General features: G+C 37.6%; 1 protein-coding gene across 5 annotated transcripts in view; it reads left to right on the top strand.

Annotated features, from left to right (window-relative positions):
- LOC120471340 (receptor-type tyrosine-protein phosphatase mu) overlaps positions 1-27044 on the top strand; it is a 231231-nt gene that overhangs the window by 67347 nt on the left and 136840 nt on the right. For all 5 annotated transcript variants that reach the window (XM_089131628.1, XM_089131630.1, XM_089131629.1 and 2 more), the window contains exons 2-4: positions 675-797; positions 16196-16470; positions 22612-22690. In XM_089131628.1, coding sequence (XP_088987754.1) covers positions 675-797; positions 16196-16470; positions 22612-22690 — 477 coding nt within the window. The remainder of the gene's footprint in view (positions 1-674; positions 798-16195; positions 16471-22611; positions 22691-27044) is intronic.

Below are 27044 nucleotides of genomic sequence, written 5' to 3' on the forward strand. Positions count from 1 at the left end.
ATACGGTGACGTGATAGTTCAAAAAACGTCATAGAAAACAGAAAAATCTCAACAGGTTGAAAAATATGACCAAAACAGAATATAAAGATATAAACGAAGAATAATTTCATCTTTTCTGTACTTATAAACACTCCAAATATACAACAAAATGCATTTAAGGGCATGATATGTCCCCTTTAACGCATCTTGATTTAAGATTTTTTTTTTAATATTTGGACTGTAAAATTTGACAGAAAGTTAAAGATGACACACTGTTGAAGGTGAAGTGTGTTTCATCAACACAAAACCCTATAAATGACCGCACACGCTCACCTGTTCACTGCAGGAATTAAGAGCGCCGGTCCCGTCAGGACTATGAGGATGAATGAGAACCAACGCCGGGTGATTTAAAGGGGAAGTCTGGTCTCGCGCCACTGCGAAATGACTCAGATTTATGCTCGGCGAGCAGCGTTTAACGATGATAGAGTTTGGACACTTCATTTCTGTCACTGTGGGATTGGCTCGCGCGCCGCTAATGATGGTAATATATGTTGTGGCTGCAATCCCTCTCCATCTCGGTTTAAGCGCTCCTGTTGTTGGGCATATTGCATTACGAGCGGACGGAAAGACGCGTAATGGATGCGTTCGTTCATTTCCAGAAACGCGCTGACGATGTGAATGTCGTTCTGTTGCAGGCGATTGTGACTTCGAGAAACCCTTCACTTCCTGCGGATACACTCAAGGACGAGACGACGACCTCGACTGGGAACAGGTCGACACCGGTGAGAGGCCTTCGCTGGACCCGTGGATGCCACCCGGTGAGACACACACACACACACACACGTTTGCTAAAAAAATGCTGGGTTGTTTCAACCCAATTTTGGGTCGAATAGCCTATGGACAAACCCAATTGTTGGATTAAAAAAAAATTTAATTTATAAAATTAACCCACACTGTAAAAAAAATATTTTCAAGATTTGTTATCACAACATATTTTCTTTTGTCAAATCAACTTTATAATAATTTATTTAGTTGAGATAACTTATTATTTTGAGTTTCTGATGGTTAAATTAATCTACCTCATTGTATTAACTCACTTTTTCCAGTTCAATCAACTTAAAATAACCCAGGTTACTTACTTTTTTAAGTTAAACCAACACATTTTTTTACAGTGTAGTAATCACAACATTTGTCAAATCAACTTAAATAATTTATTTAGTTCAGATAACATATAATTTTGAGTTTCTGATGGTTAAATTAATCTACTTCATTGTATTAACTCACTTTTTCCAGTTCAATCAACTTAAAATAACCCAGGTTACTTACTTTTTTAAGTTAAACCAACAATTTTTTTTACAGTGTATAACATTTTTTCTTTTGTCAAATCAACTTTATAATAATTTATTTAGTTGAGATAACTTATTATTTTGAGTTTCTGATGGTTAAATTAATCTCCTTCATTGTATTAACTCACTTTTTCCAGTTCAATCAACTTAAAATTCTAAGGCAACCAGGTTACTTACTTTTTTAAGTTAAACCATCTATATTTTTTTACAGTGCAGCAGCTGGGTTTGTCCATATTTGACCCAAAATTGGGTTAAAATAACCCAGCATTTTTTAGAGTGTAATATTGATCTTTCTGGCCGTTCATTCGTTGTGATTTTGACATGTTTTTGACGGAGATGTGAGTGGCGTTTGCCTTGCCGAAACCGCTATGGGTTAAAAACAACCCAATGGCTGGGAACACATGTTGGGTTTATTTTACCCAGCAAATTGGGTTATTTAACCCAGCATTATGGGTTGATTTATTATTACAATAGAACTTGCTTTTCACTCAAACTATATCACTCAAACCTCTAAAAAAAAAACACTGGGTTAAAAACAACCCAAGGGCTGGGGAAATATATTTGCTCTTGTTTTAAACACAAACTCAATTCATTTCGATACATTTTCCAACCTTAATATCTTCAGTCACTTTGCTTCTTCTCCAGTAAACGTCTCTTGATTTCTTGATCTGGAACAGAAGTAGGCCTTGAAAAGGTTTCAGTTTGGAGCAGAAAGTCATGGCATTAAATGCTGCGTACGCTGCAAACAATGGATATTTTACTGTCTCGTTTTCCAGAACAAATCTAAACATTCCTAAATCAAGATGCTTTTACTGGAGAAGAAGCACAATGGCTGAAGATACACTCTAAAAAATGCTGGGTTGTTTTAACCCAATTTTGGGTAAAATATGGACAAACCCAGCCATTGGGTTACATTTTTAAATTACATTTTTAACCCAATGTGCTGGGTTTGTCCATATTTTACCCAAAATTGGGTTAAAACAACCCAGCATTTTTTAGAGTGTAGTAAGTAAAAACTGTATCAGAGTTTTAGCTTTTAAACAAGAACAAATATCTGCGCCAATGGAGTCCTTTTTAATTAAAGGGATAGTTCACTTTGAAATTAATTTTTGATATGTTTTATCTGACCTCAAGGGCATCCAAGATGTAGGTGTCTTTGTTTCCGCAGTATTTTCAATTTTGATATTTTTAGGTCAAACCGTTCATATAATGGAGGTCTATGGTCACCACCTCAAAGAGCAGCACAGAGAAGTCCAAATTAAACATGATTTAATGACTTAGACACGCCTAAGACACGAAACGAGCGGTTTGTGTGAGAAAACCAACAGTGTTTATATCGTTTTACCTCGTGTAATCACAGCCACTGACGGCACGGGCGCTTCGGTCTGGAAGTGATCGCTCGCGCGCCGACGTCACTCTTTGTTTATACAGAGATTTGGGAAGTTTGACCTTTCACTAAACATGTTTAGATATACGGGAAACCGCAATGGAAGACGAGTTCGGGATATCTAAATATGTTTAGTAAAAGGTAAAACTTCCGAAATCTCCGTGTAAATATTGAGTGACGTCACACGCGAGCGATCACTTCCGGCGTAACATTGAACTGATTCAGTTCGGTTCAGTTGGACATTGAACAACTGATTCAGATCACTGTGATTACACGAGGTAAAAACAATATAAATACTGTTGGTTTTCTCACACAAACCGCTCGTTTCGTGTCTTAGGCCATCAGTGTGTCCTTACATTTACGAGTCATTAAATCATGTTTAATTTGGACTTCTCTGTGCTGCTCTTTGAGGTGGTGACCATAGACCTCCATTTTATGAACGGTTTGACCTAAAAATATCAAAATTGAAAATACTGTGGAAACAAAGACACCTACATCTTGGATGCCCTTGAGGGAAGATAAAACATATCAAACATTAATTTCAAAGTGAACTATCCCTTTAAGTTTATTCTTCTGACTCCATTGGCAGATGTTTGTTTCTATAATGATTGACTCGTGTGGCATTCGATGTGATGCCGCATTCGTCACCCACTGAATTAAAGCTTGTAATCTGGTTCTGGCTGGTTTGCTCTTTATTGAGGAGTGTTTGAAAGAATAGAGAAGACGAATGTGAAGCGAAACCGGCGAAATGCTGGACGACCACTTTATTAGAGAGTAAAGGATGAAGAATGCCTCGTTCCTCCACTAACCGGCCCGGTTATCGCTCACATTACGGTAAAAGGCTGTAAATGTGACCAGCGCTCGATATCAGCTGGATGACTCCATTGTGCCGGTAATGGAGGAAAGACAAAAGCTCTTGGAATGAATTTTTATATCAAAACACGCAAATCTATTTTAATTAAAGCATTTTTTCCTCTCGCTGTGGCATATTGGAAGTCATTAGCATGCTCTTCCCGTATCTCTCTCTCTCTTTAATGTTGCATTGATCGCGTATGATTTGATTTGAGATGAGGACTCTGAGCTGGCGTGGGACCGACAGCAGTGTGTGTGTGTGTGTGTGTGTGTGGGACTCTGGGACTGACAGATCCTCAGGAATCAGACTAATGGAGACGCTGCGCCGAAACGCATTGGGGAACGCCTCAGGCGTGACCGGTGTCTGAATCACGCCAATCCTATTGACCTGAGCCAACGCCTATGATGTCATCATCGTGCGACCCGGAAGTATAAAAGGGGCACCTTGCAAACATGACATTCATCTCCTCGTCTTCAGGGACTGTGATGAGGTTCCCAGAAGGACATTGGATCCCCTTGAGAGGAGTGTATTTGATTGTAATTATTTAAATTGCATTCAAAATGCATGTATTCAAACTGTTAATTCTATAATTAGGAGTTTTTAATGTTTATTTATTTATTCAAAAGGGACGATGCATATTGATAGACATCTTAGTTTTTCAGCAATGTAAATATGCCAGAATTATCCCCAGGGCTACTTTCCATCTGCAGTCCCCCGTCAGGTCATCACAAACAACACTTAACAAAACTAACATTTAAGTTTAAATAAGATGCGAACATATTACAAAAGACACCACTGTTTTCAGACAAATTACACATATTCAATAAAGTGCTATTCTGTGTACTTCAAATACATTGCAATTATGCTAAAATACTAGAATTACAATAAGTGCTGGATCTGATTGTTTCTGAACCAGCATTTATTGTAATTTCTGATCCAGCATTTATTGTAATAAGTGCTGGATCTGATGTTTTTGGAAAGAAGTCTCTTCTGCTCTACAGGACTGTGTTTATTTGATCAAAAATACAGTAAAAATAGTGAAATATTATTGTAATGTAAATCATCTGTTTTCTATGTGAATAAATGTTAAAGTGTAATTTATTCCTGTGATTTTCAGCATCATTACTACAGTCTTCAGTGTCACATGATCCTTCAGAAATCACTCTAATATGAGGATCTGATGATCAATAATAGTGAGTTGATAAAATAGAAAACTGTGTTTTTAAACTGTTTTTGCAGTATTTTTGATCAAATAAATGCAGCTTTGGTGAGCAGAAGTGACAAAAATTGGAATTATTCCAAACGTTTGACCACACTCTTAGAAGAAATGGTTCTGTTTAGAACCAGAAATGGTTCCATCCCCCGCTTCATATATGGAACTCCAAAATGGTTCTATATAGAACCATTTTTTTTTTGGTAAAAGGTTCTATTGGTCAAGTATGGAACCCCAGGGTTCTATATAGAACCCAGAGGAACCCTTTTTTAAGAGTGTATAGCATAGACATACAGTACAGTATACATTAGACGTCACCTTGGCTCCGGCAGTTCATTGGAACGAATGCGTCAATAGAGCCGCCATCTTGAAACAGGGGAGCCCCTCCACTTTAATGCATCAGCGTCAATGTAGTAGACAGGTCTAACGGAAATAAAATCACCATAAATCATCATGAATGCGATTTTTCTTGTTTTTTTGGTTTGTTCCAACGGTCAGACATGTATTTATCATTGATTCCAGAAAGAATTTTTTTTTTTTTTTAAACATTCTTCCTAGTTCAGATTTCATCCGTGAACTTCATACGCTGCACAAAAGTCCGCCACCATCAATGAATTCGAAGTAAAGGCAGAGATAGCAGCGTTACCTAGCTACTTCCTATGACAAGACCCCTGTTCCAAGATGGCGGCGGTTTTGACGCATGCTTAGAACCCCAAGGTGAGGTCTAGTGTATATGTCTATGAGTGTATAGAACCTTTTAGGGGTTCCAAATATGTAGCGCTGATAGAATCTTTTAAGGTTCTAAATAGAACCTTTTCTTCTAAGAGTGCAGAAACAATCAAATACTTTCTCTTCCATCAGAAATGAAAAACAAACAAAAACTGTAAAAAAAATATTTTCAAGATTTGTTATCACAACATATTTTCTTTTGTCAAATCAACTTTATAATAATTTATTTAGTTGAGATAACTTATTATTTTGAGTTTCTGAACAATCAAATACTTTCTCTTCCATCAGAAATGAAAAACAAACAAACTTATCTAGTCAAAATTATACAAAATACAGCTTTATGTGTGTATGAAACTTTAACTCTGACTGTTGTCTGGTGTGACTGAAGTTAGTTTTTGAGTTTAGATTAGTTAGCGAGTGCATTAAAGGGTTAGTTCACCCAAAAATGAAAATTAAGTCATTAATTACTCACCCCCATGCTGTACCAACCCCGTAAGACCTTCGTTCATCTTCGGAACACAAATAAAGATATTTTTGATTGAATCTGAGAGCTGGATCAGTCCTACATAGACTGCCTAAGGGACTGGCTCTTGACGGCCCATAAAGTCATTAAAGAAAAGGTTTAAATATTCCATGTGCCTACAGTGGCTCAACTATAAGTTTATCAAGCGACGAGACTACTTTTTGTGTGCGAAAAAAACATAAATAACGACTTTATTCCACTATTCCATTACTTCCTTATGGGCGCATGCGCGAGAACTGAGACAAGGACGTTCTCATTCGTCTACTTCTTGTTACCGGCTGCTCACCGCTTAGGGGTTTTACCGCCATCTACCGTATAAGATGATGTGCTGATATTTACAAGCAGAGGAAGATGCGCGTTGTACATACGCTTTTCAATTAGCATATTTTCCGCACTATAAGGTGCACTTAAAAGCTTTTAATCTTCTCAAAAAACGACAGTGTTCCTTATAATCCGGAGCGCCTTATATATGGATCATCATCTTATACAGTAGGGGGCGGTAAAACTCCTAAGCGGTGAGCAGCCGGTAACAAGAAGTAGACGAATGAGAACGTCCTCGTCTCAGTTCTCGCGCATGCGCCCATAAGGAAGTAATGGAATAGTGGAATAAAGTCGTTATTTATGTTTTTTTCGCACACAAAAAGTAGTCTCGTCGCTTGATAAACTTATAATTGAGCCGCTGTAGGCACATGGAATATTTAAACCTTTTCTTTAATGACTTTATGGGCCGTCAAGAGCCAGTCCCTTAGGCAGTCTATAGGACTGATCCAGCTCTCAGATTCAATCAAAAATATCTTTATTTGTGTTGCGAAGATGAACGAAGGTCTTACGGGGTTGGAACAGCATGGGGGTGAGTAATTAATGACTTAATTTTCATTTTTGGGTGAACTAACCCTTTAAGAGTCCGAATGAATGCTAAATGTTTATCTGATGAAAGCTGGGTCCTGCCGATGGCGGATCAAAGCATCAGGTCGCATTAGCGAGTCACGCGTCAATCGCTCATGAATCTCAAACATGCGTTCGGTATCGATCACGCCGGATCACATGATCTGATCATTAAGAGCCCATGAGCACACGAGATCACAGCAGCAGAATGTCAACATCTCCGTCTCCTCCTCCTCCTGTAAGTCTCGGTGACGTGCTGCACTTGAACATCGTATAGATCGTTTAATGCGAAATGCATTTCCTGGCCAGTTTGAAACAAAAGAAGAAATGCACTAAATAAATGATGAATTATGCATCTTAATTACTGTAAAATCCCCCTCGCAGCGTCTTCAGGGTTCGTGTCTCTGGATTTATATGAGACTCGCCTCCATGTGTCTCACAGCAAAGGATTGTGGGAGAAGTTAAAGAACCCTCTCATTAATGAGTTTCTCTCCTCAATACTGAATCAATCATAACTCAGAATATGATGATTCTCCTGAGTCCTGCCTGTAGATGTGTGTGTGTGTGTGTGTGTGTGTGTGTGTGTGAGCGCCCGCAGACGTGGACGAGACCAAAGACTTGAGCTCCAGCTTCGTTCACAGCGCGCTCGAGGACCACATTCAGATGCAGGGAATTATAACTCTTATTTAATTTATGCAACTTTTTTTTGCATATTTTTACTCCGGATATACTTCAAATATTGGCTTTCTTGAAGAAAAAAAATGAAAAAATGATGTCTGTCTCGTTATCCTGCACAAACATCTACACATTCGTAAATCAAGAGAAGATGATAAGTCGTGTTTTCTGAAACTTACTTAAAAAAATAACAAATATCTGCTAATGGTGTCAGAAAAATAATCAATTTAAAGATTGTTTTTCTGACCCCATTGGCAGATATGTGTTATTCTTTTAAGCATTAAACATGCAAAAATAAATAAAAAACTCATATAAATGAATTTAAGAAACAAAATAATACATCTACAGTACAGTACATTAATATACTAATCAGAAAAAAATAATAATGTAACAAAATAGATAGTGTTAACCCTCAAACCGTATTCATTTTATAGCCCTTAATCCCGTAATTGTGGACAAATGTGGGCACAAAGGACTCAGGTGTGATCCTAATTTTTATGTATTATAAATGTTATATCACTGTCTTCGATAAAGTTTTGTCTATCCATTTATGGTGTTTTTTTAAATTTTGGGGGTATTTTGGAATTTATATACTTCAAAAAGTACCATATTTTCTATGTAATTAAAGCTTATATTTTTATGTTTTAAATTTTAATTATTTTTAACTACATTAAAATATCATTCCAATAAGTTCTTAGAGCTAAAATCTAAAGATGAAGTGACTTTGCTGTCACCTGGTGTGTTATTTTGGTATTAAATTAACCAAAAAAAACAATAATATCAATAGCCATATATATAGTACTTAATGGCTGCATATATAGGCTTAACTCTATGGACCACTGTATAAAATGAATTTGACCTCTTAAGTTTTTTACTATCACAAGTTAAAATTGTAATTTAAAAAAATATATATATCTGTGTTAGGTGAGACTATACAAAGATGCCAAAATATGCTTAGATAAATATAACCATGATATAAGGAAAAGACAAAGTAGTAGATCATTTATCATTCATTTCAAACTGCATATAATACTAATTTTCACAGTATAAATTTGTTTTATACATGAAAATACAATATATAGCTTTCATTTTGAATTTTGGGTCTTTCGCGTCAACATCAAAAAAGGGAGCAGATACATGTAAGAATATTATTATATTATATTATATCCATCTGCTCCTTCTGATCATGGAAATGTAAAGGAAATTTCAAATGAATTGTATGTGATTGGTAAAAAATAATGCATTTTATCAAAAGAATAAAGCTAAAGCTAAAGCTAACATTTATATTTAACATTTTTTAGACATCATCCTCATCTGATGTGTGTTCCCCGAACGTCACATGACTCTCTTACTCTGCTCCATTTACAAACATAATTTGATTGCATTTCTGCAGATCCATTTGGAGACGTTCTCACACGGCCTATTAAGAAATCCAGAATATTCGTCTCTCAAGATCAAAAGCGGCGAAATTCGTACTTTTTTTTCCTAATGAAGCCTCGTCTGGAATGTTATTTGTTTTTACGGGCTCATTAACTGAATTAAGCGTTCTGCATACAGTAGCGCGGCGCTTCATCCCCCCCGCGGACGCCAAACATCCCTCCTGTTGTTCAGAGACACTTTATTCTGTCATGGAGACTGAAGGACGGAGGAATTAAATCAGAACTTCAATCACATCAGCTAAAGATGACGTCCCGCGGGAAACAGCCACAACATCACGCTAATTGCGTTTGCCGCATTTGCAACTTTGTGCGAATGTTTGTGATGTCAGAGGGAAAGTCAAGCGGGACACAGAGACGCGCTTATATGATTATAGGGCAGCGCTCATGCTAACTTCAGCTGACGATACAACACTGTTCAGTCTGATGAATACAAACTGATATTTAGCTATTTATGCTAACATGAATTTCCTAATCGGTGGGGAAAATCCAGCTTTTAATATTGTTAATGTGGCGTTTTTAATACACGTTAACACACACACACACCTTATTATGAACTTATGAACTTATGTGAACTTATGCTGAGTATTTCCTCCTAAAAACAAAAGACAGTCTCAAAAACACGCTTTGAAATCGCTGGTGTTTCTGACGTCACAAACCACCTTGTAACCAATCAGATCAACGTGTGATCGTCGAGTGAGTGAGTGGAGGCGGGGCTCATTTGCATATTCATAGAACCGCGCATACTAATGAGGCGTGTCGAGTTACACTCAAGATAGACATTGCGAAACATTTCTCAAGGAAAAAACTTTTAAATGTGTAATTTTGGGGATCAAATGATGGACTACAGGAGGACTTTAAAGGGATAGTCCACCCAAAAATGAAAATTAACCCGTAAGACATCCTAGCTGTAATTTACTTTGTTTTCAGCCGAACACAATCAGAGTTATATTAATAATATCCTGGCTCTCTCATAAAAGTAATCCATGGGTTGATAACGGCCGGATGAAAGAGAAGCGATGCGTTTTTGACAAAATCTACTGAAACGTATGATATTTTTATAGCACAATAACCTCTGATGTGTCAAAAGATGAAGGAATGTTTTATTTTTCAATCCATCACCCCTTTAATATCATTGAGAACAGTATTTTAGTTTTATTAATATTTTTTTAAATAATAATTTTAATAAAATTTTTAGTCATTTTATTAGTTGTTTTGTTGTTTATAATATATTTATATTTCTTTTTAGGTTTTATCTTCAGTTTCAGTTTGTATTTATAAAAGGAGTATTATTATTTTTAGGAGTATTATTATTTGTATTATTAAAGGAGTTGTTCACTTTTTTTTTTTTACTTTTGCTGATAATTTACTCGCCCCCGTGTCATCCAAGATGTCCATGTCTTTCTTTCTATAGTCAAAAAAAAAATTAAGGTTTTTGATGAAAACATTCCAGGATTTTCTCCATATAATGGACTTCAATGGGGACCAAACGGTTCAAGATCCAAAAGACAGTTTCAGTGCAAACTACAAAATGTTCAAAGGGCTTTTAACAACACCAGACGATGTATAAGGATCTTATCATCGCTCATTTAATAAATAAATAACAAAGTTTAAGTTTTATAAGCACAAATGCTCGCCTTGCTCTGTTCTGTAATGAGTGTTTGTGACTCTCCTGTTCGAATCAAAATGAACAAATCTTTTTCCGAGTCAATTCGTAAATTTCATTCGTTAAATGGACCAAATAACACGAAAAAAGATTTGTTCATTTTGATAAACGAGTTCGAACAGGAGAGAGTCACACAGAACAGAGCAAGGCGAGCATTTGAGCTTATAAAACTTAAACTTTGTTATTTATTTATTAAATGAGCGATCGTTTCGCTTGATAAGACCCTTATTCATCGTCTGGAATCGTTTAAAGCCCTTTGAGCAGTTTGCACTGAAACTCTCATTCGGACCTTGAACCGTTTGGTCCCCATTGAAGTCCATTATATGGAGAAAATCCTGGAACGTTTTCATCAAAAACCTTCATTTCCTTTCGACTGAAGAAAGAAAGACATGGACATCTTGGATGACACGGGGGCGAGTAAATTATCAGCAAAAGTTTTTTTTAAAAAGTGAACTAATCCTTTAAAACAGCTAATATTTATATTTAATTTCGCCTGCTCTATGACGTCATAATGTGACATAATCCAAAACGAGACATTTTCTGAGCTCGCTTTCAGTAAAAGCTGTTTGTGGACTGAAAGGTATGATATTTTTATAGCACAATAACAATCAAGGAAAATGAGATTTCTCAACACATGAGCGCTTTAACAACACCAGAGTCGTGACATGACACGATCACTGCCCTCCTTTTCCTGTTTTAAATCCCGTTTCTCCTGGAAACACGCGTGACGTTGAATCAATTAATGGCGTGTCAGGTGTGTTTCATGGTGACTTTACACGGCAGGGCTGCCGGTGCGTTTCGCATCTCCACGGATAAAGTCATTAAGATGTTGTGGGATGTGTGTGTGAGCGCGGATCCGACTGTTCCCCGGCCAATTAGCTCCGGGCTAACGTTAGACCGTCCTGGAAAACAGGCTTTTTCTCCTCAGAGTTTATGAAAGTTCTTCAGCTTTCATTTATAAGACAGACGGAATGACTTTTTTTTTACTTTTCTTCCTCATTGTTCGCGTCAGACAAAAGCGTCTCCGGCTCAATCACTCTTATTTCTCCTGGTCTTTTCTTTCTTTCTTTCTCGGGCCACGGCTCCTCGCGAACTCTCACAGCGAGAGCGTTTTTGATTGGTGCCACAATGTGAGAATTGGCTTGTCTACATTGACATTTGAGAGCCGCCGCCGGGCCCGCGACCTCGCGAGTTTTATTAGCAAATGAGACCTGGAGGGCCTGAGTTTAAAGAGCGGCCCCTTCGTTCCGATTTCAACCACATAATGATTTTCACAGGGTTCAGGACCTGAGTGAGAACAGAATAATGAGCGCCAGTCATTACTGGGATTACAACCCCGCTCACACCGTCGCTCCGAGCGCGTAATGAATGTGATGCCTATAGACTTTGATGATTAGCGTCAGACGGTGTGTGTGTGTGTGTCTGTGGAGGAACGCACACACACACACACACACACATAAATAGTTAAATGAACAACAGTAGCCCTGATCATAACTCCTCTTGACGTGCATCGGTCAAGATCAGGGCTGATGCTGTTCATTTAACTATTTATGTGTGTGTGTATACTGTACATATTTGCATTACTTGAAATAAAATAAACATTAGATACATTTAAATACAATATATAAAAATGTATATAAAATAATATATCTATATAAATATATGTAAAGTAATATATCTATATAAAATATGTATATGCTTATTTAAGCATATATATATTCATTACTTGAAATAAAATAAACATTCAAATAAAATAGGAATATAATATAAATTAATACAATATTAAATATTAATGTATATAATAATTATTAAATATTAATGTATATAATAATTTAGCATATATTATATATGCTAAATTATTATATACATTAATATTTAATATTTTGTTAATTTTATTATATATTTTATTTATATATATATATATATATATTTTTATTTATATATATATAATGTTAAATAAATGTTATTTGTTTTAAATAGTTTTTTATTTATTTTTAAATCATTCATTTTAATTTGTTAATTTTTTTTTATTTAATTCATCAACTGCAGTTTCTTCACAAACCATGCTTTAAGTTTGATAAATTTAATTTAATAAATAAATATAATTTAATAATTGGATAAATTAAAATATGTGTTTATTTATTCATTTAGCTTTTGACAATCTAAATGCATTGCACAAGACATTAATAATATAGATATGCATATGAATAATGCAGTACGCTGGTATCTGATGACATTACCACAGTAAAACTACAGTGTTTTATTTTAGGAAAAAAAATAGGAATATAATATAAATTAATAAAATATTAAATATTAATGTATATAATAATTTAGCATATATATATAATGTTAAATAAACGTTATTTGTTTTAAATAGTTTTTTATTTATTTTTAAATCATTCATGGTAATTTGTTACATTTTTATGATTTCATTCATCAACCATGCTTTAAGTTTAATCAATTTAATAAATAAATATAATTGAATAATTGAATAAATTAAAATATTTGTTTATTTATTCATTTGACAATCTAAATGCATTGCATGAATCATGCATTACGGTGGTATCTGATGACATTACCACAGTAAAACTACAGTGTTTTATTTCAGGATTCGGATGTTCAAGTCCATAATGTTTGATTTGAAACCACATTGATAAACCACTGTGACTTTAAATCAAGTTCTGGTTATTAATACGCCCCAGATGTGTTTATTTCCGTCTCTCGTTATGAAGACATCTCCTGCACATGTGGAACTTCTCCTCATAATAATGTTGTGTGATGCCCGGCTTGTCCGAGACTCTTTTTAATTAGCTCTGCCATTAGCGTGACAAGCTCCCGGTATCCCAGCATGCTCTAATGAAGCATCAGGTGCCACGCCGCTCGAAATAAACCCGCGGACCGCCGCTTCTCTGAGTAAATTAGCGGCAGGTAATGGTTTCACCTTGTCAGAGCTGTGGGGAGTTTCTCTGAGATCCGCTAGCGTTAGCGGCTTCAGGCGCTCAGATCACACCAGCAGATCGCCATGGTAATTTGTAAGGAATCGGTAGACAAGGCAAGCTCAGATTAAAGTTATGATTTCATATGCTCTTCATACAATATTTTGAGTTTGGCAGCGGATCCGTGGCACATGCTAATCTGTTCCGCCGCTCATCTGCACAAACACTCAACTAAACGACACGCGGTACCGAGTCCTCACAGTCTCCAAACTAACAAACACTGCATGTGATCTTCATGCTAACAACATGCTAAAACATGCTAGCAATGTGCTAAAACATGTTATGTTAGAAACATGCTAGCAACATGCTAGCAATGTGTTAAATCATGTTATAAACATGTTAGCAACATGTTAAAACATGATAACAATGTGTTATATTATGTTAGAAACATGCCAGCAGTGTGTTAAATTATGTTATAAACATGCTAGCAACATGTTAAAACATGATAACAACGAGTTTTATTGTTAGAAACATGCTAGCAACATATTAAAAAATGCCCGGCTTGTCCGAGACTCTTATTTCAATTATGTTCAATTATGTTATAAACATGCTAGCAACACATGATAACGTGTTTTATGTTATAAAAATATTAGCAATGTTGTTAGCATTTTAAAACATGGTAGAAATTTGCTGAAAACATGTTTATAAAGCGTTAAATCATGTTAAACATGCTAGCAACATGTTAAAACATGATAACAATGTGTTATATTATGTTAGAAACATGCCAGCAATGTGTTAAATTATGTTATAAACATGCTAGCAACATGTTAAAACATGACAACAACGAGTTTTATTGTTAGAAACATGCTAGTAACATATTAAAACGTGCCCGGCTTGTCCGAGACTCTTATTTCAATTATGTTCAATTATGTTATAAACATGCTAGCAACATGTTAAACCATGATAACGTGTTTTATGTTATAAACATGTTAGCAACCCAGACAGCAAAGTGACATTGAATCAACGTGGAAACGACGTCTCTCATGACATCGAAACAACGTTGATTTTGCTCATCGAATTAACGTTGAACCAACGTCAGACGCGGCATTCTTCAAAGCTAAATGAAAATCGAAAATTGGTTTGCTTTCATAACGTTGAAACAACGCGTTGATTTCAAGTTGATTTTCCGTTAGTTTTGAAAGAATGACGCGTCTGACGTTGGTTCAACGTTAATTCGATGAGCAAAACAATGTCAGATCAACGTTGTTTCGATGTCATATTTCCACGTTGATTCAATGTCTGCTATCTGGGAATGTTGCTAGCATTTTAAAACATGCTAGAAATTTGCTGAAAACATGTTTATAAAGCGTTAAATCATGTTAAACATGCTAGCAACATGTTAAAAATGGGCTTTTTGGTCACTAGCTAATGCACCGTGTCAAAATATGGCCTATCATGCTAACTGATACATTAATAATTGAGAGTAGTTTTACAGAGTGTGTTTGGCGGTGTATCTGTGATCTGCGGTTTTGAAATCTAAAAATGTCTTTACATATGTGACCTTAGCAGGTGTGTGGGGTCGTCGCCTCTCGTCCAATCAGATCTGAGCTTGTTGAAGTGCTAATAAACACAGACCCGCTGGCCTCTCTGAGACACTCGAGCTCCGCGGCTAATTGGGCCGAACGCGCTATTGTTGAGGAGGAGAAACACTCGTGTGTTCGCCGCAAGAAGACACACTCGTTATGATTCGCCGCCGGAGACGGTGGATAATTATTCTGGCGGACAGGAAGTGGTCGTTACACAGAAGTGATTAACGCAGCTCTACATCACATCAGTTTTGCTGGAAAACATGCGAGAGTTAAGAACTAATTAAAGAATGAACGAGAGGGTTCGGTTTATTGAGGATATATATATATATATATATTATTCAATTTTCATTTAGTACACTGCAAAAAAGAGTGTGTGTGTGTGTGTGTGTAATGGTGAGTCAGTATGTGTTGATTTGGCATCCGCCTGATTGAAACAGATCTACATTTATTAGCAATGCTAATTAAGATGAATCAAGCTGCTCCTGTAATGAAGTGGCTCCTCTTTAATCAATTACCGTCACTGCAGTGATTTCTACATGTTGATAAACACACTAATGTATTCCATATGTCTCATAAACACATCAGTGTGTGACGGACGGACACACTCATCACGAGCTGTGTTTACATGAGATGATAATGCGACCGTAAAGACATTTATAATGTTACAAAAAATTTATTATATTTCTATTCATCAATGAATCCTGAAAATGATTCGTCCACGACTTCAATTTTCAATTTGTTGATCATCAGATCCTCATATTAGAGTGATTTGTGAAGGGTCATGTGACTCTGAAGACTGGAGTAATGATGATAAATTCAGCTTTGATCACAGGAATAAATTACACTTTATTGTATATTCACATAGAGAACTGATGATTTACATTATAATAATATTTCACTATTTTTACTGTATTAACTTACACACACACTCATACTCACACACTGATCTACCACGGTCTACTCTGGTGTTGTCCACAGGCTCGGCGTTCATGATGGTGAACTCCTCGGGTCGGTTCGCGGGTCAGAAGGCTTTACTCTTCACTCCGCAGCTGAAAGAGAACGACACACACTGCGTGATATTCCAGTTCTACGTTGCGGGTCGAGAAGGCGGCAGACCTGGACATCTGAACATCTACATCAAGGAGAACAACAGCCCGATGGGTCTACCGGTGTGGAACACGTCTGGACCCGCCACACACTCCTGGAGCCAGGTGGAGCTCGCCATCAGCACTTACTGGCCCAACTACTACCAGGTGAACTGTGTGTGTGAGTCATTGAGTGAGTGAGTGACTCAGTGAGTCAGTGAGTGAGTGAATCAATGAGTGAGTGAGTCAGTGAGTGAGTCTGTGAGTGTGTGTGAGTGTGTCAGTGATTGAGTTAGTGTGTGTGTGTGTGTGTGTGTGTGTGTGTGTGTGTGAGAGTGTGTGAGTCAGTGAATCATTCAGTCAGTGAGTGAGTGAGTCATTGAGTCATTGAGTCAGTGAGTTAGTGAGTGAGTCAGTGAGTGAGTGAGTGAGTCATTGAGTCAGTGAGTTAGTGAGTGAGTCAGTGAGTGAGTCAGTAAGTCAGTGAGTTATTTAGTCAGTGAGTCATTGAATCAGTGAGTTAGTGAGTGAGTGAGTCGGTGAGTCAGTGAGTGAGTGAGACAGTGAGTGAGTCAGTGAGTGAGTCAGTAAGTCAGTGAGTGTGTGAGTCGTTGAGTCAGTGAGTGAGTCAGTGAGTGAGTGAGTGTGTGAGTGAGTGAGTGAGTGAGTCAGTGAGTGATTCAGTGACTGAGTGAGTGAGTCATTGACACATTGAGTCAGTGTGTGAGTGAGTCAGTGTGTGAGTCAGTGTGTGAGTGAGTGAGTCATTGAGTGAGTCAGTCATTGAGTGAGTGAGTCAGTGAGTGAGTCAGTGAGTGTGTGAGTGAGTGAGTCAGTCATTGAGTCAGTGAGTGAGTGAGTCAGTGAGTGTGTGAGTGAGTCAGTCATTGAGTCAGTGAGTGTGTGAGTGAGTCAGTGAGTGAGTGAGTGAGTCAGTGAGTGTGTGAGTGAGTGAGTCAGTCATTGAGTCAGTGAGTGAGTGAGTCAGTGAGTGAGTCAGTGAGTCAATGAACCAGATGTGTGTGTTTGTTTGTGCGTGTGTGTGCTCAGATACATGTTATTTTCTGTCACCTGCCCATCAGTTTCAGGTGAATGTACTGAAAATCTGCCCCCTATTAAAGAGAAACAGAGAATCACCTTTCTGCTGCTTGTTTTCCACATGTGCTGTGAGCCTATAGAGAGAGAGTGTGTGTCAGTGTGTGTGTGTGTGTGTGAGCCTGAAGAGAGACGGTCTGATTTCACACATGCTGGTCATTAGTGACCCGTCCTCATGGGTGCTGACGGAGCCCTGTGTTAATTGGTGGAACGAGCCCCCGTGACCCCGCGCAGGGAACGCGTGCTTTGGTAAATTACTCCATTAGAGCGACAGCGAGAGGTTACGACGAGACCCTGATTAGATGCTTTAGAGGAACACACACACACACACACACACACACACACACCAAACCCTGCAGCACATCATCATTTCATTTGTAAAGTTTCATCATGACGTGTGGAGAAGTGCGGATTTTAAACGGGCATCTGTCAGATTATTCATGCTTTGCTGAACTTTTTGATTGCATTAGAGGAATAATTTAGGCAATAATTAAAATTAATTTACTTATTAGCTCTAATGACTTTCCAAACCTGTGAAGCTGCGAACACTGTCCTAACCAGACGAAACTCACACACAATTAAAAAAAATTATCGTGTTAATCAGCCGGAACGAACAGAGGAGTGTAATCGGTTTCTATTTCTGTGACATCGCAGCTGGAGATACAAACAAACATGACAATGATCATCTTAAGAACTAATTATGAGCTCTTATTTCATCTTAGAAAGTCTAAAGTCAGTTTTAGTCAAACCGAAAGCAACAATAGATCATTCATCTCAGATCTTAGAAATGTGTTTATATTTTTAAGGTTTATACGTTTAAACTGCATGTAAAATTTCTTTTTTACGTAGTTTATTTTTATTGACATTCAATATCATTCATATTTCATATACTGAATAAATTTAAGGAAAATGTTTATTCAATGATAAAGACAGTTTCATTCACTCACTGTGCATTGTTAATATTGTTAAAATGGTTTAATATTTATAAATTAAGTGTAGTAATGCAAATGCCGTGCCCTTGCAGAGAGACTCCGCCCACACGCTCTTCTGATTGGCTGTGATTTGTGATTGATTGTTTGGGAGTGCGGTGTGCTTTCAGAGAGACTCCGCCCACACGCTCTTCTGATTGGCTGTGATTTGTGATTGATTGGTTGTGAGTACAGAGCGCTTTCAGAGAGACTCCGCCCACAGGCTCATCTGATTGGCTGTGACTTGTGATTGATTTTGTCGTGTCTTGTTTTTCTGCTGTGGACAGCAATTGCTTGTCACTATAGTCTTAATCTGGTTAGGAAACGGTGTAAAACAGCATCACACACACACACAGACACACACACACACACTGTGAGTCTCAGATTAGCAGCAGTGCTGAATACCGTGGTAAACTGAGAGCAGACGTGGTTTTAACCTCAGACGCCTGAAATATCTTGTGTTTAAGCATCAGCACTTTTGTCATTCCGACTGTGGGAGCGGTTTAGCAGGAGCATCCCAACATTTCTGGCATGGGTTGAGTTTAACTGTATATATATATAAATAAGGAGTATATTACAGGAGCCGTCATGTGTTTGCTGAGATTATTGGTGTGTGTGTGTGTGTGTGTGAGGTTATTTCTGTGCCGTCTGCGTTGAGGAATGATGAGGAATTGCTCTGCTAGTTTGATGTGGAACTTGCATGTGTTATTAAGGCTCTTAAAAAGATTCCACATGCATCGCTCTGTGTGATAAGAATAGAGCGAGTGTGTGTCTAATTAGCGACGTCAGGATAATTATTGGTCGCATTAATTGCACAGTATCGTAAGTGATCATCAAAATGAAACCACCTGGTGCTTTGGACATTATTTTATAATTATAGGCTCGATTTGATGTGTTTCCTCTCTAGAAAGATGCGGTTGTAACCTCTGTGCAGATCGGGTCAGCCATCACAGCTTCTCATTGGTTGTGTGACAGACATTTAGTTTTTATGTGTTTCTCTTTTTTTGTCATATCATTTCTGTTGTTGCAAACTACACCATAAACAACCCTATCCAGCCCCATAACAGCGATCCAGGAGATCTGGAAAAAATAAATTATAAATTAAAATAAATTTTATATATATATATATATATATATATATATATATATATATATATATATATATAAATAAAATAAAAAATTAAAAAAATATATATAAAATAAAATAAATAAATAAATATATAAAATAATAAATAAAATGAAAATTAAAGAATATATAAATAAAATAAATATATAAAAAGTAAAATCATATATATATATATATATATATATATATATATATATAATAAAATAAAATTAAATTAAAATTAATAATATATAAAAATATATATGTGTATATATATATATATATATATATATTGCATGTTGATTCAGTGTTCATGTATCTGTGCTTGTATTTATTTATTTATTTATATATATATATATATATATATATATATATAATGTTTTATATATTTTTTATTTTAATTTTATATATATAATAAAGATTAAATAAACATATAAAAAATAATATATATATATATATATATATATATATGTGTGTGTGTGTGTGTGTGTGTGTGTGTGTGAAATAAAATTTATAAATAAAAAATAAAATAATAAATAAAATAAAAATTAAAAACATCTAAAATTTCTAAATTTCTCAAGCACAGATACATGAACACTGAATCAACATTCAGTAATGCTACATCTCTCTAAATGTCATAATCATGTTTTAATAAAAAAGTATTCATTACTTCAATGAGCTCACTGTTTCTGCATTAAACCATTACATTGTTTAAATGAGTAATTCTTGAGCTAACCGTTATTTTGTATATGTACATTTCTGAAACACATAACTCAGTTTCCTCTGATGATCTTTATTTGATATAATGTTTTATAATGATTATGAAAACCTTTTCACAATATTCTAATTTTGAATTTGAATAAAGATTTGAAATATCTCATTCGGCATGTAATGAGTCTATATAATATATTATAGTTTCACCTTTTAAGTTGAATTACTGAAATAAATGAACATTTGCAGGATAATTGTAACACCGTGATGTCATCGTCCAGCTCAGTTCATGTCATGGTGTCAAAGCAGTTCAATAATATTGTCGAATATGAAATGAAATCTGATTTTCTGATTTCTCATGTCTGTTCTCTCCTTTCATCTCCTCTCTTCTCTTCAGATCAAACATTTAGTCTCATCTCATCAGCCGTTGTGTCTCCTCTCTCGTCCAGGTCTCGTGTGTGTGTGTGTGTGTGTGTGTGTGATATTATGGGATGTTTGGAGAGCCGCACCCAGTTCCTGTCGTTCCTGTCCTTCATCTGAGCTCATGTTCCTCTGTCCCGCTCAGATCGCTCAGTCATATCTGTAAAATGTTGTAATTTATGGATTATTAGGAATGTTTATGTTGGTTTGGGGACGGCGGTGACTACCAGACACACTTCACCAAATATCTTTACATTCAAACTGCAGTTCAGTCCCTGTGAAACCTGGAAATGTCAAGAAATCATTAGTTCTCGTCCACTTAACGTTAATGAAACCGATTATAACTTGTATAGATCATTCTGTCATCATGACTTCCCTTCAACATTGGACCCCATTGAATTGCATTGACCCCAAAAAATGTTCTTTAATGTCTCTGAGGTCTGAAAGGGAGTGATTAAAGGTTTTTAATCAAGTGAATCCACATTTGGGTGCCGACGTCAGACTACTGTATATATTAGGGTATATTTCATCCGAGCCGCTTTTGACTGTCGGTCAGCAGCCGGTCCAGGTCAGCGTGACCGTGATGTTGCAGAACCGGCTCCAGGGACGCCTGTCAAACCTCTCGCGCGCTGAATATGCATCATAATAGAAAGCTTAGCAAAGAGCATGTATCCCAGAATCCTTCACTCTGCCCGTCTTTAGCCCTGACCCCCAGAGTCTGGCTGTCGAGTTGAATTGTTTGGCTGTATAAACCGAGCAGATTTAGCACATGCTGCCGCAGCATCTCGCTGATAGAGACGTGATTTACCACATCTATAAAGTCTGCAATCTGACAGACAGCCGATTCACCACGGGCACCCTTGGAGCCTGATCCCGCTCGCCCGCTGATTCTCAGGTTCAATCACTAAAGCCAAATGGTGTTTTAATGAGCAGCGTGAATGGTGTTTTCCTCATCTTCGTAATCTCCTCTGAAACGGGAAGATAAGGCGGGGCTTATTTAATGGCTCCTCCCCCTTTCAAATAGCCAATAGCGTTTAGTTTACCCCAGCACCTTGGAAGCGAATCCGAGCGCTGATGATTTAATAGTATAAATTCAAGCCATTTTTGACTCTGGATCATAAACCCAGTCAAGAGTCGCACGGCAATAGCCAACAATACATTGTATGAGTCAAAATGATCCATTTTTCTTTTACGCCAAAAATCTAAAAAAGGATATTTAGTAAATTTCCGATTGTAAATTTATAAAAAAAATGCTTTTTTGAGTGGATGCAGCAAAATCGCGAACTTTAAAGGCAATTTCCTCAATGTTTCGATTTTTTTGCGTCCTTTTTTTTATTATTGTCAATTTTTGTCCTATCCTAACAAACCACGCATCACTGGAAAGCTTCTTCATCCAGCTTTCAGATGACGTATAAATCTAAATTTCCATAAATTGACCCTTGTGACTGGTTTTGTGGTCTAGGGTCACATTAAACGGTATAAAACTAAAGCGTTTAGAACACACACGTCTCCGACCCATAATGCTCTGTGACGTGTCCGTTACAGCAGAGGGGGCGGAGCTTCAGAATCTACAGAGCATTTGATTGGACAGAAGATGTGATGAGAAGCGGTGATGTCATAACAATCCCTGATCCAAGATTTGAATGCTTGAATCTCCTAAATGTGAAGTTTGTCATTGTTTTGGAACATATCGGCTAATTTATAACCTTAAGGCGAACATATTAATACTAAAAGCTACAAAAATGTATTTTGATATCAGGGGGTCTTTAATGACCCCATACGCCCATGATTCAACACGTTCAGCCCAATCACTAAAGCCAGAATGGTGTTTTAATGAGCACTAATGACCAGTGTCAATGGTGTTTTCCTCATCTTCGTGGTCGTTGTTTAAACCCTCACCTTGGCTCCTGCGGGACACCTCAGTGCCGGTGTGTGTGTGTGTGTGTGTGTGACATTTTGAGAGCGTGTCCATTTATCACTGTGGTTATGAGCTTTCTCTTTCCTCCGCAGATCGTCTTTGAAGTGGTGACCTCCGGGCAGAGAGGCTTTCTCGCCATCAAGGACGTCGTTCTCCAGGGCCATCAGTGCAGTAAGACCTGTTTCTCTATCTCTCCGTCTCTCCGTCGTAAAGCCAGCCTCATCACCCGCTCCTTGGCCTTTTCCTGCCAGCCTCCCAACATCAATATCGTCTCCAGTTTCTCCAGGCATTGGCGAGTCATAAAAGAGAGCGTAATAACGAAAACAAAAGAGAGAAGATGACGATAAAGCAGGAGAGAGATCAGCGTGTGAAAGAGACACCGCTACAGGAGACGAGGATGAAAGGGTCAACTGGGATTCTGCTGAGATAGATAGATAGATGATAGATAGATAGATAGATAGATAGATAGATAGATAGATAGATAGATAGATAGATAGATAGATAGATAGATAGATAGATAGATAGATAGATAGATAGATAGATAGATAGATAGACCGACAGACAGACAGACAACTGTAACACACTCCTGTAACACACTACTGTAAAACACTACTGTAACACACTACTGTAAAACACTACTGTAACACACTACCGTAAAACACTACTGTAACACACTACTGTAACACACTACTGTAACACACTACCGTAACACACTACCGTAACACACTACTGTAACACACTACTGTAACACACTACCGTAACACACTACTGTAACACACTACCGTAACACACTACCGTAAAATACTACTGTAACACACTACTGTAACACACTACTGTAACACACTACCGTAACACACTACTGTAACACACTACAGTAACACACTACAGTAACACACTACTGTAACACACTACAGTAACACACTACAGTAACACACTACAGTAACACACTACTGTAACACACTACTGTAACACACTACAGTAACACACTACTGTAACACACTACAGTAACACACTACAGTAACACACTACTGTAACACACTACCGTAACACACTACAGTAACACACTACTGTAACACACTACTGTAACACACTACAGTAACACACTACAGTAACACACTACAGTAACACACTACTGTAACACACTACAGTAACACACTACAGTAACACACTACTGTAACACACTACTGTAACACACTACAGTAACACACTACAGTAACACACTACTGTAACACACTACAGTAACACACTACAGTAACACACTACAGTAACACACTACTGTAACACACTACTGTAACACACTACAGTAACACACTACAGTAACACACTACAGTAACACACTACCGCAACACACTACCGTAACACACTACCGTAACACACTACCGCAACACACTACCGCAACACACTACCGTAACACACTACCGTAACAGACTACCTTAACACACTACCGCAACACACTACCGTAACACACTACCGTAAAATACTACCGTAACACACTACTGCTAAACACTACAGTAACACACTACCGTAAAATACTACCGTAACACACTACCGTAACACACTACTGCTAAACACTACAGTAACACACTACAGTAACACACTACAGTAACACACTACAGTAACACACTACCGTAACACACTACCGTAACACACTACCGTAACACACTACCGCAACACACTACCGTAACACACTACCGTAACACACTACCGCAACACACTACCGCAACACACTACCGTAACACACAACCGTAACAGACTACCTTAACACACTACCGCAACACACTACCGTAACACACTACCGTAAAATACTACCGTAACACACTACTGCTAAACACTACAGTAACACACTACCGTAAAATACTACCGTAACACACTACCGTAACACACTACTGCTAAACACTACAGTAACACACTACCGTAACACACTACTGTAACACACTACTGTAACACACTACCGCAACACACTACCGCAACACACTACCGCAACACACTACCGCAACACACTACCGCAACACACTACCGCAACACACTACCGCAACACACTACCGCAACACACTACCGCAACACACTACCGTAACACACTACCGTAAAATACTACCGTAACACACTACTGCTAAACACTACAGTAACACACTACCGTAAAATACTACCGTAACACACTACCGTAACACACTACTGCTAAACACTACAGTAACACACTACCGTAACACACTACTGTAACACACTACTGTAACACACTACTGCTAAACACTACAGTAACACACTACCGTAAAATACTACCGTAACACACTACCGTAAAATACTACCGTAACACACTACCGCAACACACTACTGCTAAACACTACAGTAACACACTACCGTAAAATACTACCGTAACACACTACTGTAACACACCACAGTAACACACTACTCTAACACACTACTGTAAAACACTACCGTAAAATACTACCGTAACACACTACCGTAACACACTACCGTAACACACTACTGTAACACACTACTGTAAAACACTACCGTAACACACTACCGTAACACACTACTGTAACACACTACAGTAACACACTACCGTAACACACTACTGTAACACACTACTGTAACACACTACTGTAAAACACTACAGTAACACACTACCGTAACACACTACTGTAACACACCACAGTAACACACTACTCTAACACACTACTGTAACACACTACTGTAACACACTACAGTAACACACTACAGTAACACACTACAGTAACACACTACCGTAACACACTACCGTAACACACTACTGTAACACACTACAGTAACACACTACTGTAACACACTACTGTAACACACTACTGTAACACACTACAGTAACACACTACCGTAACACACTACTGTAACACACTACTGTAAAACACTACAGTAACACACTACCGTAACACACTACAGTAACACACTACTGTAACACACTACAGTAACACACTACAGTAACACACTACCGTAAAATACTACCGTAACACACTACCGTAAAATACTACCGTAACACACTACCGCAACACACTACTGCTAAACACTACAGTAACACACTACCGTAAAATACTACCGTAACACACTACTGTAACACACCACAGTAACACACTACTCTAACACACTACTGTAAAACACTACCGTAAAATACTACCGTAACACACTACCGTAACACACTACTGTAACACACTACTGTAACACACTACAGTAACACACTACAGTAACACACTACAGTAACACACTACCGTAACACACTACCGTAACACACTACTGTAACACACTACAGTAACACACTACTGTAACACACTACTGTAACACACTACTGTAACACACTACAGTAACACACTACCGTAACACACTACTGTAACACACTACTGTAAAACACTACAGTAACACACTACCGTAACACACTACAGTAACACACTACTGTAACACACTACAGTAACACACTACAGTAACACACTACCGTAAAATACTACCGTAACACACTACCGTAAAATACTACCGTAACACACTACCGCAACACACTACTGCTAAACACTACAGTAACACACTACCGTAAAATACTACCGTAACACACTACTGTAACACACCACAGTAACACATTACTCTAACACACTACTGTAAAACACTACCGTAAAATACTACCGTAACACACTACCGTAACACACTACCGTAACACACTACTGTAACACACTACTGTAAAACACTACCGTAACACACTACCGTAACACACTACTGTAACACACTACAGTAACACACTACCGTAACACACTACTGTAACACACTACTGTAACACACTACTGTAAAACACTACAGTAACACACTACCGTAACACACTACTGTAACACACCACAGTAACACACTACTCTAACACACTACTGTAACACACTACTGTAACATACTACAGTAACACACTACAGTAACACACTACAGTAACACACTACCGTAACACACTACCGTAACACACTACTGTAACACACTACAGTAACACACTACCGTAACACACTACTGTAACACACCACAGTAACACACTACTCTAACACACTACTGTAAAACACTACCGTAAAATACTACCGTAACACACTACCGTAGCACACTACCGTAACACACTACTGTAACACACTACTGTAAAACACTACCGTAACACACTACCGTAACACACTACTGTAACACACTACAGTAACACACTACCGTAACACACTACTGTAAAACACTACAGTAACACACTACCGTAACACACTACAGTAACACACTACAGTAACACACTACCGTAACACACTACTGTAACACACTACCGTAACACACTACCGTAACACACTACTGCTAAACACTACTGTAACATAACGGCGCTTCCCTTCAGATGCGACTGATGAAACACTGAAGAGCGTGAGGAGGAGGAAGAGGAGGAAGAGGAGTGCAGAGAGACTGAAATTACATTAGCAGAGTCTCTTCGTTCACGTCGAGGTCACTCGACTCGTCATAACTTCATTTAAATCATCTTTCATCTCACAGATGCTTCTGGTTTTAA

Source organism: Pimephales promelas, chromosome 5 (assembly GCF_988280905.1).
Source record: "Pimephales promelas chromosome 5, fPimPro1.hap1.1, whole genome shotgun sequence".
NCBI lineage: Eukaryota > Metazoa > Chordata > Actinopteri > Cypriniformes > Leuciscidae > Pimephales > Pimephales promelas.